Source organism: Procambarus clarkii, chromosome 73 (assembly GCF_040958095.1).
Source record: "Procambarus clarkii isolate CNS0578487 chromosome 73, FALCON_Pclarkii_2.0, whole genome shotgun sequence".
In the NCBI taxonomy this organism is placed as follows: Eukaryota; Metazoa; Arthropoda; class Malacostraca; order Decapoda; family Cambaridae; genus Procambarus; species Procambarus clarkii.
This window is the reverse complement of record NC_091222.1, coordinates 3,796,539-3,815,008: the sequence shown is the minus strand read 5'-3', so window position 1 is coordinate 3,815,008 and position 18,470 is coordinate 3,796,539. Positions and strand designations below refer to the sequence as shown.

At 39.0% G+C, this 18,470-nt stretch overlaps 1 protein-coding gene across 1 annotated transcript in view; it reads left to right on the top strand.

The window, feature by feature from the left end:
* The window catches only part of LOC123774105 (protein SPT2 homolog), a 31,016-nt gene extending 13,478 nt beyond the window's left edge, over positions 1–17,538 (top strand). Inside the window, exons 5-10 of the mRNA XM_069312739.1 lie at positions 4,368–4,504; positions 9,351–9,497; positions 12,994–13,092; positions 14,292–14,429; positions 14,769–15,610; positions 17,361–17,538. Of these exons, the coding sequence (XP_069168840.1) occupies positions 4,368–4,504; positions 9,351–9,497; positions 12,994–13,092; positions 14,292–14,429; positions 14,769–15,610; positions 17,361–17,538 (1,541 nt within the window). The remainder of the gene's footprint in view (positions 1–4,367; positions 4,505–9,350; positions 9,498–12,993; positions 13,093–14,291; positions 14,430–14,768; positions 15,611–17,360) is intronic.
* Positions 17,539–18,470: the final 932 nt, after the last annotated feature.

Here is an 18,470-nt window from a genome sequence, read left to right as displayed (position 1 = left end):
ACTTGGAAACCAATTCTTTGCTATTTTTTACACTCAATACTAGACAACAGGCAGTAAAATAGTATTTATACAAAGTACAATTACAACTGGTGTAGAATTTTGTTACTCAATCAGTGAACACACAAAGAACCAGGAGGTAATATAAGGCACGCCTGCCACAGTAACCTCACTATTTATGGTAAATGTCACTATTGAGGGTAAATGTATTTGTTGTTGCAGGGGGGAGGCAAATTTAAGTTATTTAAATTTTAGAATTTTCTTTAATATTTTAATAAAAAAGTAATTTAAAAATTATCATGACCAGTCAGACCATTTCTTATGTTAAACCAAATATTAAGAGGTATACTGCACCCAAAGGAGATTTAAATAAACATTTTGTGGAGAAGTCAATCTCAGTCATGTAAAAAAAAAGTCAGGAGTCATGTAATTAAAGGTAATAGGCAGAGTTAGTGGGGGACACAATGAAATTTGCGGAAGACGTATGTAGCGATAGTCCTTCCCCGTAGCTGCTTCCCACGACACACGTTCCAGTCAGTGAGGTGCTGTCACAATGAGAGGTTGTGTTAGCTGGAGCTCCGATTGTAGTAATATTATTACACCAATAATAGAAGGATAAGTGAAGGAACTGGTGAATCTAGTTGGAGCTCTGAGGACAGAGCTGGATTCGCTACGGAAGGAGGTACGACAGCTGAAACAACATCAGGAAGAAACAAAGGAGGCGACCAGCATTAAAAAGACCTCGTCTTGGCAAATTGTAAAGGACAGGGGTCCTAAGAAGACCTTGGCAAAACCGACAGTAATAGCCTAAGGACTTCTAACGCATTTGATGTGTTAGAGGACGAGTGCTGTGGTGAACCTGCAGTTCAACAGGGAGGCAAAGACAAAGCAACGAGGATCATTGAAGTGCAGGTTCCTCAAAGTGCCATAAGGGAAAAAGGAGGAACAAAGCGAATTTTGGTTATGGGAGATTCCCAGGTGAGGTATTTAGACAGAACGTTTTGTGCCAGAGATAAGGGGAACAGGTTAAGGGTTTGCTATCCGGGAGCTGGTATTGGTGATATTGTTGGAAACATGAAAGATATTATGACGGGAAATTGGAACAAACCCATTATTTGTATTAGTGCAAGGGGTAATGATGTTAGCGAGTAAGGAGTGAGGAACTAATACAGAGATTCAAGACAGCAATAGAATTAGTTTGGAACAAGGGAGGAATCCCGATCATATGTGGCATTCTTCCAGGAAAGGGAGTGGGAAATGAATGGATGTTGAGGGCACTTAACGTTAATTGCAGGCTGGAAAGATATTGCAAATCTAATGCAATATCTTTCATAGACAACTGGGAACACTTCTATGGAAGAAATGAAATGTATGCTTGGGATGGGGTGCATCTATCGAGGGCTGGGGTTGTTGCTGTTGCGAACTCGTTGGAACCAGTGGTTAGAGGTGTTTGTTTGGGTTTAAACTGTTAGTAGATAGTGGCATGGGAATTGATTTGGAGGAAGGAAAATAAAAGTATGTGTTTAGGGGAGAAAGGAAATGGCAAAATGATCAGGGAAATTCATGGGCCTCAAAATAACAATTCACTTAGGGTATATAACACTAACAGAAGAAGTCTAAGAAATAAAATAAACGAATTGAATGCTCTTATCTGAACAGACAAAAATATATTATCGAGCTTACAGAAACGTGGATGAATGTAGAAAATAGAGAACTATTAGCTGAATATCAAATAAATGGATTTAAACTATTTCACACAGATATATATATTAGACGAGGAGGGGGAGTAGCCATATACGTTAGGGACAATTTGAAATGTAATCTCAAAGAGGGAATCAAATCTGAGCCACACACAGAAACTATTTGGATAGAATTAAACAAAAAAGCAAATAATATTATAATAGGAGTTATATATAGGCCACCAAATTTAGACAGAATGGAAGCAAAGCATCTATGGGATGAAATATCTAGATCTAAGAGTATTTATGTCATGGGTGACAAATTTTAGTGGAATAAACTGGTTGAACAAAACAGGGAATAATGAAGCAGAAGATTTTATAGAATTAATTGATGATTGCTTTCTTACGCAACACATTAAGGAACCAACGCGGGAAAATAATATTTTAGATTTAGTGTTAACAAACAGGGAAACACAAATTAAGGACATCGAAATAGAGAATGATCTAGGGAACAGTGATCATAAAGAAATCAGATTTAGCATAGAATGGAATAGATCTGTAAAAGAAAATTTTGTTAAAGTTCCTGATTTTCGAAAAGCTTATTTCAATAACCTAAGAAATTTATTGGATCAAACAGATTGGAAAGTCTTGGGTATGGGGTGTGGGCTGGTCTTGGAGCTAGACGTGAACCCAGCGACAGGTGACGTAAAAGGGGTTCTCGATGTGGACTCAAAATATAACCTATTTAAAAATATTCTAAGCGAAGCCCAGGAATGTAGTATACCATATAAATTGAATAGATCGAATACTAATGATCCAAAGTGGATAACAAAGGATCTGAAGAACCTTATAGGTAAAAGGAGAGCGTGGTACAAAAGGATTAAGAATGGGGAAGTCAGTTTAGAACAGGAATTCGTACAACTGGTACAAATCTAATGATTTAGATTCAGGTTTGAGTAGCAAAATCTGCAAATTTGCAGATGATACAAAAATCGGTAGAGAAAATAACACGACAGAAGACTCGCTATCACTTCAAGTTGATCTAAATAATGTTTTAAAATAGTTAAATAGACTGGCAGATGCAGTTTAATGCTAATAAATGTAAAGTTTTGATGCTAGGTAATGATAGAGTTACAAGATATGAGCTAGATGGTGTTGAGATTGTGAAGTCGGATTGCGAAAGGGATCTGGGAGTTATGATTAGTAAGAATTTAAAACAAAAGGATCAATGTATGAATGTTCGTAATATGGCAAATAGGACACTGGGATTTATTAATCGAAGCGTTAGTAACAAGACACCTGGTGTGGTTCTTCAGATATATCTTACTCTGATTAGGCCCCATTTAGATTATGCAGTCCAGTTTTGGTCGCCGTACTATAGAATGGATATAAATTCACTTGACCGTGTCCAGCGTAGGATGACTAAGTTAATTCCCCAAATTAGAAATCTTTCAAGATTAACAAAGCTTAAGTTGCATTCACTGGAAAGGCGAAGAGTTAGGGGTGACATGATAGAGGTTTACAAGTGGGTAATTCACATAACAAAGGGATATTAATAGGGTATAAAAATTATCAACACAAGACAGAACACGGACATGGACATGTTTATGAGTGGGATTGGGTGGTTATAAATAAGAGCTGCCTTATATGGGCCAATAGGCCTTCTGCAGTTGCCTGTGTTCTTATGTTCTTTTGTAAAACCTCTTTTACGTCACTTATCGCTGGGTTCTGGTCTAGCTCCAAGACCGGCCCACACCCCATACCCAAGACTTTCCAATCTATTTGACCCAAAAAATTTCTTAGGCTATTGAAATCAGCTTTACGAAACCAGGCACTTTAACAGAATTTTGTCTTACAGATCTATTCCATTCAATGCTAAATCTGATTTCTTTATGATCACTGTTTTCTAGGTCACTCCCTATTTCGATGTCCTTAATTTGTGTTTCCCTGTTAGTTATCACTAAATCTAAAATATTATTTTCCCTATATAAAATATTATATATTATAAGTATCAACACAAGACAGAACACGAAATAAAGGGTATAAACTGGATAAGAACATAAGAACAAAGGTAACTGCAGAAGGCCTATTGGCCCATACGAGGCACCTCCTATCTATAACCACCCAATTCCACTCATATACTTGTCCAACCCGCGTTTGAAACAATCGAGGGACCCCACCTCCACCACGTTACGCGGTAATTGGTTCCACAAATCAACAACCTTGTTACCGAACCAGGATAAGTTTAGATTTCGGTAAGCCCTGGGTAAATACTGGTTCGGTAACAGGGTTGTTGATTTGTATAACCAGTTGCCACGTGGCGTGGTGGAGGTGGGATGCCTCGATTATTTCAAGAGTGGTTGGACATGTATATGAATGGAATTGGGTGCCTATAAATAGAAGCTGCCTCGTATGGGCCAAAAGGCCTTCTGCAGTTACCTTTGTTTCGATGTCTAAACACCTGATTGATTGATTAATAATGATTAAGCCATCCAATAGGTGGCACGGGCATGAATCGCCCGTAACCTACATTCAAAACACCTGAGATGATGTGTGAATAAATAGCAGGGGCGAGCGAAATCAAAACTTTTTGGGCCAGTTCCCAGTCACATGTCTGTTCCTTGATTGCACCTCGTCTATACACCTCTCTTAGAAAGAATCTTATTATAAGTTGCCATCTCTGCTGTACAGTTGTTTCATCTGAGCCTGAGAGTGATCTGCAGCTCCGTGGATCATTCCCGCAACTTCCAAGCCCAGTACCACACAACATGGACGTCAGCTACCTGCAGGAGTACCTCGCCGAGTACAACAATAATTTCAACAGGAAGGTAAATGTGACCTGTTTTACCACCCGTTCCGCCCCTGTATGATCCGCTTCTTATTCTAATGTCAAGTCTCTGTGTTCCTGCCTGTTAGACATTCTTGTAAAGTCACTAACATGCATCAGAGGTTGTACTGCTGGTTGGCAGAGCCTGAGTGCATGGAGAAATTGCATGAAACCCCGGTTAGGCTTCAGTGGAAGCCTCGAAACCATTGTGAGTGCAGTAGCATTCCAGGTTGCAACTTTTTTACGATGTTTAGGCACAGTTGTCTAGAGCACGTATGGGAACACTCGGCACATGGGTTCGAACCCTCGGTTTGACCAAATCTAAACCCCTGTCGATTTGTTCATAATTGCTAGGACGTTGATTATTGACTAGACGAGAGGTTTGTCTCATCCTAATCACACTCATTCCTTGATTTGGTGTAAATTCCTTACATAAATTTCAAAAGTACACAGGTTTGGGTATTATTATTATTATTAAAGGCAAAGAGTTGAGATGGACATGATTGAAGTGTACAAATACAAAAATATAATAAGGTTTCATATGTATAAACACATAAGAATAATGGTAACTGCAAAAGGCCTGTGGGCCCATACGAGGCAGGTCTTATTGATAACACCCCAATTCCACACACACAGATTTGTTCATTTGATGCATCACGCTATTGTGATTTCTGTGTGTAATGAAGAAAGGGCGAAGAGGTAGAACAGCTAATTGACAGAGCCCGGATGCATGGTATAAAACCCTGGTTTGTGCAGAATCCGGGTGAGGGCAGATGAACTCCCGGTTGCAATTCTTTTGACCTTATCGTGGCCTAGTCGATTAAGGCAGCGTCTGGGATCCTATCAGACTTAGGTTCCAACGCTCATCATGGCCCTGTGTGTTCATTTGATGCATCACGCTATTGTGATTTCTGTGTGAAATGTCCAATCCACGTTTGAAACAATCGATGGACCATGTAACATGCTACGATGGACCACACTTCCACCATGTTACGCAGTAATTGGTTCCACAAATCAACAAGCCTATTACCGAACCAAGTCTTTCCTCAATCTGAACTTATCTAGTTTATACCCATTATATAGGGGGAACCTACTTCCCCCATGCACTCGAGATATGTCAAAGGGCCGTTCTCCCTCTTCCCTATGTAATGAAGCAATGGCGAAGAGGGAGAACGATATATTACACGGTAATTGGTTCCAAAATCAACAACCTTGTTACCGAACCAAGGAAGGGTCCGCGTAATATATCGTTCTCCCTCTTCGCCCTTGCTTCAATCGAGACATAGCTCGAGTGCATGGGGGGAGTTGTGTAAAACCCTGGTTGTGTCTCGGAGAGACTGCGGGATCCAGTAAGTTCAGTAGAACTTTGGTTTCAACTCCCTTTGACCATGTCGTAGCTCAGTCGATTAAGGCAGCGTCTGGGATGCTCTCGGACACAGGTTCGAATCCTCGTCACGGCCCTTGTGGATTTGTTTAATTATAGGGGTATTTTTCCAGAAACCACGCAGTTTAGATAAGAGATTTTGTCTGAACCTGGTCAGACATTCGTTCACATATACAGTGGATTTACTAGTGACTGCAGATTTGATAAGGTCAGACTTGCGGGAGCAGCTATCTAGTTTCACTGGAATTCTCTTGTTATTCTCTACCAGGTGATTTGTTACCCACTCTATAAGTAGATTTAAAGTCACTAGTTTTGATTGAGTATTTAATCTTATTCTGCAATTCATGGATCACGATGGCAGCACAGTCTTCTCCATCACATTCTTGGGGAAAATCACGTGAAGAGATAACGACGGAATCAAGGAGTTTATGCTGGTCTGATTCGTCTTGGGTAATAGTGTGTTGCTGTTGAAGGTGGTTTGAAAAAAGATGGTCGTCAAACTGTTGCAGCATTGCTTCCTGTTGTCTAGTGGTTTCTGCTGGTTTAAAGTCAATAACTGTGGTCTTGAGAGAGTTTAATTCTTGTTGGAGGAAGTCGACTCTGGCAGACAGATCTTGATTAATCTTGAGCATTGCTGAAGCTTCACTTCGCATGTTAATTATTAAGTCCGATTGCTCTTGGATTACTGATAGTTGGTCCCTCCCCGAGGAAGGGACAGCTGGACTAACCTTGATGCTAACGTGGCTAGTTGATTTATTCCTAATCGGTGCGCTATCTGCTTTAGTGGCCTTACCGGCCTTTGATCTGTTATTCGTTGTAGCAAGATAAATGTAGGCAGGCACAATAGTGAGCAGAGAACATCGGGTGCAGCTTTCTCCAGGAAACAACACTAGAAATGAGATTTTGAGGATTGGTATGGAAGTTTGTTTCAATCACATTTGGGTCACTGAGTACTTAGCTGCCCTCTGGAAAAGCTACGTCGTTTGAGGGTTGCAGAGAGGTCAGGGACAGCAGATAAAATTGGAGAGACGGCGGAGCAGTCGAGCGTTGGAGTTTTTTTTTAGCCGTTTTTAGCCAAAACAGAACCAAGATCTACCTACACCCCATCTTCGCTCTCCAGCTACTCACTGGCAGAGGGCTTCAGCAACACGCTGACAGGGTTCCCAAACAAACTCATATAAGGGCAGTTAACCCCTGGCAGAAGCCGCTAGCAGCACTTCACACTAGGCATATCACTGTAACCCTTATAGCCAATCCCGGGGTCTATCGATCTTCACCAACACTGCCTATCCAAGCAGCTAACACACTGTTTCGATCGACGGCGGCTACTTAGTCTTCTTCCAGAGCCACGCTAAGGGTTCGTGGACTGCCCAAGGTAAACTGCCTTCCTCAAACTGCGTGACATGTCACCCACCAGAGGTCATCCATAACGTCTCTTTCTAGCTAAGGTAGGAAACTGGAGCCATTCATCATTGTCATGCCACCACCAACCGATGTTACCCACGTAGCATCAAATATCAGGGAAACTGAGGTGCCGACCAATAGATGGCGCCGAAAACGCAACTACATACTCAAATAAAGGTATCGATACATTAACAATTTCCCTACCGATTTCTGTATCATCGGAAAATTTGCAAATGTTGCTACTCGAACCTGAATCTAAATCATTTATAAACAACAGAGCTCCCAGGGAAGAGCCACAGGCACTCTACTTACAACATTTCCCACTCTGATTTAACCCCATTTATACTATCTGCTTCATCTGGTATAGCTATGCCCTAATCCCATGAGCCTCTATCTTTTTAATAAATCTTCCATGTGGCACTGTATCAAAAGCTTTGCTAATGTTAAGGTAAACAACATCATAATCCTTACTATTATCAGCTGCCTCAACTATGTTGGAATAAAATTATAGCAGATTTGGTAAATATGAGCAGCCATTTGTAAAACCATGTTGCGACTCATTTATTAATTTATGTTTTTTCAAGATGAAGACGAATTGTATTTGCAATTATTGATTCAAGTAATTTTCCCACGTTAGGCTAATTGGCCGATAGTTTGACGCAAGTGATCTATCTCCTTTTTTAAAAATTGGTACCACATTAGCAACCTTCCATGACTCTAGCATTCTGCCTATTTAATTAATAGGCTATATTTGCCTATCCAAGCAGATAGGCAAATGACTTTGCGAGCCAGTGGCTCGCAAAGCTACTCTTATCATTCTTTAAGCATCCTTCAAACACTTAATTCGGCCTTGAAGATTTGTTTTGTTTGAGTTTTACTATTTGTTTAATAATATCGTCCTTGGTAACTGTTAGACTAGTCAACCTGTAATCGTCCCCACCCACTTAGCCTTGTTCGGCTGAAGGCATAGAATCAAGTTATTCTTTAGTAAATACGAGATAAAATATTTATTAAAAATACTACTCATCTCTTGGTCATTATCCATTAGCTTACCTGTCTCAGTTTTTAATGAACCTATCCTTTTGCTAATATTTGTTCAATATAACTGAAAATCCCTTTAGGATTTGTCTTTGCTTGCCCTGCTATCCAAACATCATAGTTTCTTTTTTGGCCTCCTTATCTCTTTTTTAATATTTAATATTTTTAATATAATATTAATCAGTCTCCGTGGTGTAGTTGTAAGACACTCGCCTGGCGTTCCGCTAGCGCTTTGTCACGGGTTCGTATCCTGGCCGGGGAGGATTTACTGGGCGCAAATCCGTAATCCTGTATTATTATTAAAAGCGAGGAGTTGGGGTTGACATGATTGAAGTGTACAAGTAGAAAAAATGAAAATACGGTTTAATATGTATAAACACATAGGCCTATGGGCCCATACGAGGCAGGTCTAATTTATAACCACCCAATCCCACTCATATATATGTCCTACCCACGCTTGAAACAATCGAGGGACCCCACCTCCACCATGTTTCACGGTAATTGGTTCCACAAATCAACAACCTTGTTACCACACCAATATTTTCCCATGTCTTTCCTATATCTAAACTTAAGCAATTTATACCCATTGTTTCGTGTTCTGTCTTGCGTTGATACTTTTAATACCCTATTAATTTTCCCCCTTGTTATGACCATTCTTCCACTTGTAAACCTTTATCATGTCACCCCTAACTCTTCGCCATACTGATAAAAACATAATATATATAATAGGATATATAGGATAAGAATATCCAATATAGTATATATATTGGATAAATTAAGATTTAGCGAAGACCTGGGTAAATACTGGTTGTATTTACCTGTTACATTTACCCAGGGATGTGGATTTGTGGTACAAATTTTCGGGTAATATAGTAGGCGTAAGATCCGTTGATTGTCTCAAGCGTAGGTTAGACATATGAATGAGTTTTGGTGGATATAAATAGGAGGCACATATTAGCCAGTTTAATTGATTTTTATGTCCTTACTTAAACCACGCACACTATCATTTATATTATTTCAGGCAGCAATCAGTGGGTTTCGTGCAACGTCCTCCAGGCCAAACAAGGTAGAAAGACCAGCTCCTAAACCGGAAGCAATCCAAGCTGTGTTGTCCAGGAAAGAAGAGTTGAAGCAGAAAGAGAATGAAGAAGCTCGGCTTAAGAAAGAGGTAGGTTTATTTAAGGATTTTAATATGCTGTAAATTCACAAATTTTCACGTGATTTTCTTTCCTGAACAGATAACAATGAACCAGTGCTGTAAAGAGTTAGGCAATACTAATCCTATTGTTGTAGCGTATTTTGATCCCCGTTCTTGTTTAAGCCGATTAATTAGGCATTATTAAAAAATAAAATATATTGATTTTTTATCTCTTTTTGTACTAGACAAAATTTATGTATCTGTGAAATTTATGATCGAAATAAGAATGTGGCAGACAATTAATTTCCATGACAAAATAGCGCCTATTTATCATTCCTGTAAGGGGCTGGGCAGCTCTCTGGATTCGTAGTTCCAAGGTTCTGGGTTCCGCCTCCCCAGTGGAGGCGGAAAGAAATGGGCAGAATTTATTTCACCCTGATGCCCCTGTATACCTAGCAGTAAATAGATACCTGGGAGTTAGACAGCTGCTACGGGCTGCTTCCAAGAAGCAATACTTCCTGGGGATGTGTAACAAGGAGGCCTTGTCAAGGACCGAGCCGCGGGAGCGCTAGGCCCCGAAATCATTTCAAGATTACCTAACATAATTACTGAATACACTGATGGCTTCCTCATGATGCCTCTACTCTTGTTTTTCCTGTGGCATGCTGTGGTCTCTCTAACTCTTTTACTCCTACTAATGTTCATATAATATAATTTTATCTATTGTTCTTCGTGTTCACCTTACATATTTGAGCTCAAAGTTGACTTGTTACACCGTGTTCTTGTGCTGGAAAAAGTTAGTCAGGAGGAGGAGCAGGGCGACACTTGCCTCTCTTCTTTATTTCAAGTATTGCTTTCAGGTTTTAAAGTGAATTGGAATATCTATATAAATAAAATTGAAAATGTTCATTTGTTCAAAATCGGTAAACTCCCAAACTTCTTCACCGATTGCTTTGAAATTTTGACACAACGTTCCATTCGCATAGAGCGTGTTTTTATATACCTACTATATAGATATCATGTCTGTGACAGGTAAACATTTTTTTTTTAAACTGCGTTTTTCATGTGAGAGAAATATCCGAAACCTCTTTACCGATTGCTTTGAAATTTTGAAACAACGTTCCATTCGAATACGGACGTATTTTTATATATCTACTATATAGATGTCACTGTGACAAGTAAAAACAAGTTTTTATGGGAAAAACAGTGCCATTTGTTGCACGTAGAAGCAGTACATGCTATACTAAATATACTGCGATTCCATATCATTTTTTCCGATTTCGTTGATGAATGGAATTTTCATAGATTTCGATTTATATTCATTTTGATTTAATTATTTTGTGACATTGCGTTGGAATTGGGCTGTGATGTTATCTTACCGTTCATTTTGTGAGTATAATTTATTTCTTTATTTTTTCATTGTTTTACATTTCGTTTTCTTAACTGTTCTTCTTATTTTTCAGTGATAATGATACCATCATATCATTTGATGTTCCCATTTTTCTGATGGGAACATCAGATCATTTGGGAACGCATCAGACTAGGGAATGGGGATTGGTGGGAAGGATGAGGGGACGGGAGAGTGGTGGTTTACTTGTCCTCCCCAGTTTAGAATGGTGGGGAGGACAAGGAGAGTGGGGGATGGTGACGAAGACGAGGGGACAGGGAAGGGAATGGTGGGAGGAAGAGGGAACGAGGGGGATGGGGGAGTGGAAAATGATTGTTAGGATGAGGGAATAGGGAAGGGGGGGGGGGAATGGCGGAGAGGACAGGGGGACAGGGAGAGGGTGTCAGCTAGTTCTTTAAATACTTTGTTTTTAAAGGAAGTTTACATGTATACTTTAGGCTTGCGTTGAGGTTCCCTCAAGGTCAAACTACTGACCTTCACCAGCATACAATCCACAATGCCTAACTCCTAGGTAACTACTTATTGCAAGGTGAACAGTGGCATTAAGTGAAAGGAAAATTTCCCAACCACTTCTGTTCAGCCTGGGAATCGACCCCGGGATCTCCAATTGTCAAGGGCAAAACCATATCTTCTCTGCCTGTTATACAACCTGGCCTCTCCAGTACTACATTGCATTTTGACTTAAAAATCTCTAAAGGTCAAAAACTGATGTACCAAATATAGCCGCGGCTCACATAATTGACGTGATGTCCCGTTTTCTGTTCGTAGGTCCGCAGTTAGGTTAGGTTCGGACAGTTTAGTACATGTGTTTAGTGACGCTGGAGAAGCCGGGCTGTGTTATGAGCTGTAGCGAGTCTGCTCATTTATTTATTTATTTTGTGAGAGTACATAACAGATTATTATAAGTAGGTACATTGTAGCAAAACATGTATGTTGTGTTGAACATAATAACTACGATATAAGTTGATGGCAGTGATTACAGTGATGAAGTTGCATGTCTTTACTACTAATATTGGGGAAGTCGGCAGCACAAGATGCAGTGTGAATTTGAAGCACAAGGGTGGAAACTATGAGCTTGAAATTAGCTATTTTTTGGTTTTACTTTTGAGTAAATCATTGGTTGGACAGCTTTGTAATTATTTATGGAGGTAATTCCATAGACAATTTATTTGCAAAGTTTTTTACACAGATTGTTTGACTCTGGGGCTATCACAGAGATACTTAATTCTGGTGAGGTGCACATGGGTTCTATTACGTCTGTCAATGAAGAGTTTCATATAAGGATTTAGGATAAGGGCTTTGTACATTTAAAAAGCACAAGAGAATGGGTGGAGTGAGTGTATGTTTAGCATGTTTAAGGACTTAAACAGAGGGGTTTAAAACTCTTGAAGGGTTTGTGTTTGAAAACCGATTGTTATTATTCGGATTGTTGTTGAGTGATGTTGGGATTGATGTAATTTGCAGTGGGTGAACCCCATGCACCTTATGTAAGATTAGCGAGTAGTATAATGAGAGGAGAGCAGAGTGGGGAACATAATATCTGATTTTGTCGAATATACTAACAGTTTTTTTTTTTTTTTTTTACTTTTTAGCTGTGTTGAATGTGTGCTGTAATTCTTTCTTGTCAATGTAGGGCAGGGACCTTTTATTTCCAATCTGGAGTTGAATTGCCAAATGAGGCATTTTATTGCAAAATGAACTTTTTATTGTCAAATTTATTTATTTTATTTATATTGCCAAATGATGTTTTTATTGATAACTTCAAATCTGTTTGACGACGTATTTCGCTTAATGATTTAAGATGAGTAAAGATTCACACTGCATCATAGACGAGAAAGTCACACTGGTCAGGACTACAGGGACCAGCTCAAAAAGATTTGTTTAACGCAAACATATTATGTTGTTTAACCAGCAATTGTTTTATTTTTATACGTATGTCACATGGAACATTTTATTTCACAATACTTGTTCAGCAATGTTTGAGCGTCTTTCCCATGGAGCTGGTTGTGAAGTTGTTATAGTTGCCATTATGCTAAACTTGGCAACTATAACAACTCCACAACCTATTGTTTAGTGTTTGAATTCAAAACATTTGGCACAGAAAACTTGACATTTCAGAATTTGCTGGCGCTGAGAGCACAAGCCAGGAAGTGTAATAAGCAAGTTAAGGCCATAATCAACAAGGGGGCTTCCAAGTTTGTTGTAGATGATGCTAAGGTAAGCTTGCACAGAGAATATTGATTATTTGGTTTTATTAGAAATATTAATGAAACTACTGTCTTAGTAGCTTCATGGTTTTCATTTTCTTATACCTGAATTAGTGTTATTATTTTTTAAATCAAATATTGAAGTGGTATTACCAGCTTAATTCAAGTATTCTGAGGACCAATACGTACTGACGCGAGATTCTCCTTTCAATTATAAAGCACGGTTTCTCGAGTGTTCTTTCTATAGGAACACTATAGGCGGTGTTCTGTGGAGGGACATTTGTCAAATGAAATAACAAACCAATATGATAAATCGAAGTTAAATTGCAATATCAGCTGTACAGATAATCTAATAAAAAATTTCAATGTTAAAAAATATTTTAAAGTAAATCAGTTTAGTTTGAATTAATGATAAGAATTTCATAAAATAAAAAATAAAAACAGTTTTTACTGTTAATAAATATGCATTAAAAATCGTGCTTAGCTTTAAAAAGAATACTAGAACTAAGACCATCCAGCACAGTGGGGAGTCCCTATACCAGCTGGGTGTCCCACCAAGAACAGTGGGGAGTCCCTATACCAGCTGGGTGTCCCACCAAGAACAGTGGGGAGTCCCTATACCAGCTGCGTGTCCCATCCAACACAGTGGGGAGTCCCTATACCAGCTGCGTGTCCCATCCAACACAGTAGGGAGTCCCTATACCAGCTGCGTGTCCCATCCAACACAGTGGGGAGTCCCTATACCAGCTGCGTGTCACATACAGCCACAGTGGGGAGTCCCTATACCAGCTGGGTGTCCCACCAAGAACAGTGGGGAGTCCCTATACCAGCTGGGTGTCCCATCCAACACAGTGGGGAGTCCCTATACCAGCTGGGTGTCCCATCCAACACAGTGGGGAGTCCCTATACCAGCTGGGTGTCCCATCCAACACAGTGGGGAGTCCCTATACCAGCTGAGTGTCCCATCCAACACAGTGGGGAGTCCCTATACCAGCTGGGTGTCCCATTCAGCCACAGACGAGAAAGGGTCTCTGGGACATCAAACATGTCCCCAGAGAACATGGGGACATAGGAATTAGGGAACTGTAGAATGCCTATTGACGAATGCGAGTCAATTCACAATAAAAATGTTCTGATTCAATTATTTGATATTGCTGCTCTTGTTGTATTGTATTGCAAGATGTAATGATCGCTGTATTGTCGTTGCAGAACATAACGACTGTCAAAGGAGAGGAGCAGTATGACATGAATGATTTTGGATATGAATCTACTAATAATCAGCACATTTTCAGCAAGCTGGTTAATCAATATGCAAACAATGCTAATTGCAGTGCAGCAGATATCAAGGTGAGTGAAATCTCGTTTTTTATGAGTATTATGAAGGAGTTCAGTTGTCTTATTATACTCTGCTATATCCTTGTACAGGTCAGACATGTGTCTGTAAATGTCACATATCAGACATGTGTCTGTAAGTAACACAGGTCAGTCAGGTGTCTGTAAGTGACACAGGTCAAACATGTGTCTGTAAGTGACACAGGTCAGACATGTCTGGCGCTTGCGAGTTAGGTAGGAGGACAGGTTGGGCTGAGACATTTTGATTCCATATTTTCTTTTTACAAAACACTAAAAATATTGGTATTTTATTATGTATTTTTATAATAATAAAATTACTGTATGTTATTACAGAGCGGAGTTACCAACACAGTGAAGACTCAACTGGAAGATAAATCAACTTCTGGAAAATTAAAACGTAAATACAGTAGAGAGAGGGAAAACAAGGGTTATGATAAGAACCCAAAAAAGCTCAAGGTGACGCCTAGACCGGACGCACCACCACCAGTGAGTTTTAAAGAGCTTCTTGTAATTGCTCGCAAGAAGCAGTCACTGCCTCTTGCAAACTTGAAGGATGGAAAAAAAAAGAAAGACAAAGGCATATCACAGAAATACTTTGGTCGGCCTCTGACTGCCATAGAGAAACTAAAGCTGGAAGACGAGAGAAGACGTACGCTAAAATGGTTGGGAAAATTGCCACAAGACAAAACCGGAGTTGAAAAGCCCCAGAAAAAGGAACAAAAGGCTGATGTAAAAGATTCACCAAAACTGAGTAAGAATAGTGAGATTATAAAGAAACAAGAAAATACTGCCAAATTAAACCAAGCTCTCGAGGAGCCCAAACAAGAATCTAAAGTAACGGACAGAATGAAGTTATTTGCAACTGCGGGACATTGGCCTCGGGATCATCCTCAAATCAAAGGAATCAAACCTGTGCAAAATTCCAGACCTGCGCCTTCAGAACCTCAAACTTCTATTGGTAAAGATATGAAACCTCAGAAGCCTAGATATATGCAAACAAAAGACATGAAACCATTAAGACCACAGAAGATTCCACATCCCAAACTGCGCATTGCCAGTGATTCAGAAGAGGAGGAAGACTCTGATATGGATGATTTCATTGACGATGGAGATCAAGGGATAGATTTCTCGAGGGAAATCAGAAACCTATTTGGCTATGATAAGAGAAAGTATCGGTGAGTATTGTATTTTGTTTGAGTATTTTTCCTTTTGTGTACATATGTGCGAATGCGTTAACTAAATGGTCACAGGATGGGAGCCACAGTACTGGTTTCCTGCCTTATCTATAATCTTATTATACGTTGATTTGATATTCCAGATGTTTTAAACATACACTACTTTCTTATTTAACAGACATTTATGCATATACTGTATTGCGTATTTGTTTCAATGCTTGAAATTATTGCCTCTTCTTCTCGATGCTACAGATGTAAACACATGCTTAAACACATTTCCTCGTAAATTCTGTTGCAAGTTTGTTCATGAGGATTCTTTCACCACTTTCTCTTGTTTAATAGTTTCGACAAATCTTTTTCTTTGATTAAAAATTTATACAATTTTTTCCCATATCTCTTCTTTGTCTTATATAATAGTGTATTAATTTTACAAAAATACTGTAGTGTGTGTAGAATTTTGAACTTTTTAACTTAACTTTCTCTTCCTAGGGTTTTCTCCGTGACAATTGCCTCTCATAAAATTGCATAAATCGCAGATAACTGACACTGATCAGAAAGAGACACGAGTGTTGGGTTTTTACCATTGTATGTAAAAAAGGAATCTGCCATACTTATTTTCTCTGTGTTTAATTTAAAGATTTATTGAATTAGGATTTTCAGTTTCCATCTATCGTAATATGAAGCTAACCTACTGTACATTTAGTGAGTCTATTAGTTATCATTTACGCACATATTTCTATATGCATTCTTAACTGTCATCTAGAGCTGTCTTGTTTTACTTGGAACGAAATGTACATGTAGCACGGGTTGAAGTGAGCCCTAATTGAGTTCGGTTATTGACAGTAATTTTGTTATATTAATATTTGGGTCAAAGTTTCATATGAAGGTATAGTTTTCTTCTTTTCGCACTGGTTTTAGGTCTTTTGTTTTAACAACATTATCTTGGTACATTATGTGATTTGTACATTATCTTGGCAGTGGATATAAATGCACAGTGTTCACTAGTGTGTCCCATTCTTCATTTTTTTTTAACCATTGAAGTCGCATTAAATGTGAATTTTGCATTTAATGCAGCTGCTCAAGTTAGTTGAATGTTGAGTTTGATGCGCAGTGCTTGAGTTGCTTCACATTCTAATAAGTAATGTAAAAGTAGCATTCCTGCATCTTTTCCACAGATATGACACCCTCTAACTATTGGGTTTGTTACCTTCCAGCAGCACTTATAGACAAGTCTAAGTCTGTATGGCTAATGCAATTCTCTGGATAGCTTTTTACCAGGTTTGAAGAAGTAGTACCCCGTGGCATGTTAGTACCACATTGAAATGTGTCCGCTTTTCGCTACTTTGGCTCTGTGGCGACTTTTGATATTTGGGAGTTCTTTCTTTTTGATTTGCTCTATAATCTATGAGAAACTTAGAGGTATTTTTACCTGTACAACAGTTAAAGCAGTAGCAGTTTTTACTAGTGAGTCTGCCTTTTACATAATCAACTATGCCAATGTAATTTGGTATATAATTTAGGGTGACTAACAGCCCTAGATTGTGTGCTTCTTTTCCTATTGTAAGATTTCAGTGATGAGTTTTATATTATCTCTGTGCTGGCTGGATAACAATGCCCGAAGTAAAGATTTAGATTCGGTATGAATGATGACCTCTTGTAAATTGTTCGAATCCTTAAGGGGTCAAGAGATTTCAGCTGCATACTTAAGAATAATTGTTTGGAGATGTGACTTATATAATGTGTTTTTCAGGGATGAAGTTGATGACTGCGGTGATATGGAGGCATCTTTCTCTCAGGTGCAAAAAGAAGAGAGAATATCTGCCAAAATTGGACTTAAAGAAGATCTTGAGGATATTCGACGGGAAGAAGAAGAGAGGAAGTGGAAGATTGTGAGAAAGAAGCACTTAAAACCATCTAAGAAATGTTAAACGTTAAAAAAAAGTTATGATTTGAGTACACAAGATACCAGGTGTGTAATTGTTTATTGTAAATGCCACCACAATTCACACCCCATTCATTCACCAACATTCCCACCCAATTCACTCACCACCCTTCTCGCCCCATTCACTCACCACCCTTCTTGCCCCATTCACTCACCACCCTTTTCGCCCCATTCAATCACCAGTCTTCTTGCCTCATTCACTCGTTAGCCTCACCCTCTTTAAGAGGCCTGGTCGACGATTTAGCCGCGGGGACGCTAAGTCCCGGAAACACCTAAAGGTAACCATTTTCGCCCCATTCACTAGCCACCTTTTTTGCACTATTCAGTCCCCATACGTTTCCGCCATTTCTGTATTGAAGTTCTAATTTTATTATGTTACATGGGGCATATAACATATTTTGACAAAATGTTAGGTAATTTGACATGTTCTATATCTATCAATCCATTTATGTATGTTTGTGACAGTGTCAGACCACGGAGGAAGAACTGAAACAGGAACAAATTTTAAGGAAATTCAATTCTTCCTCTGTGGGCTGACATTCACATTTTTCATCACGTGTTAATTTTCGTGACTTACACACATGTATGTATGTTAGTATGTACGTATGTATCTATGAATGTGTCTATCTATCTATGAATCTATCAATCCATCTATATATCTATCTACCTATCTATATCATAACTAGCCGCCATAACAGCAATATGTGGCCTAGTAAGCAAGACCTCACATAGACAGCGACTTTGCTTGGCATTTCAAGAAATGTCTTTCAAAGCTGTTTATTAATATTTTGACATCTTGTTTTTAGCTTAGGAATATTTTACATGGGTTAGGCGGTGTTGAGAAATGTTCAGCATATTTAGGATTAGCTTATAATTTAACTTTGACTCAAATCATAAAAATACCATCCATACATATTT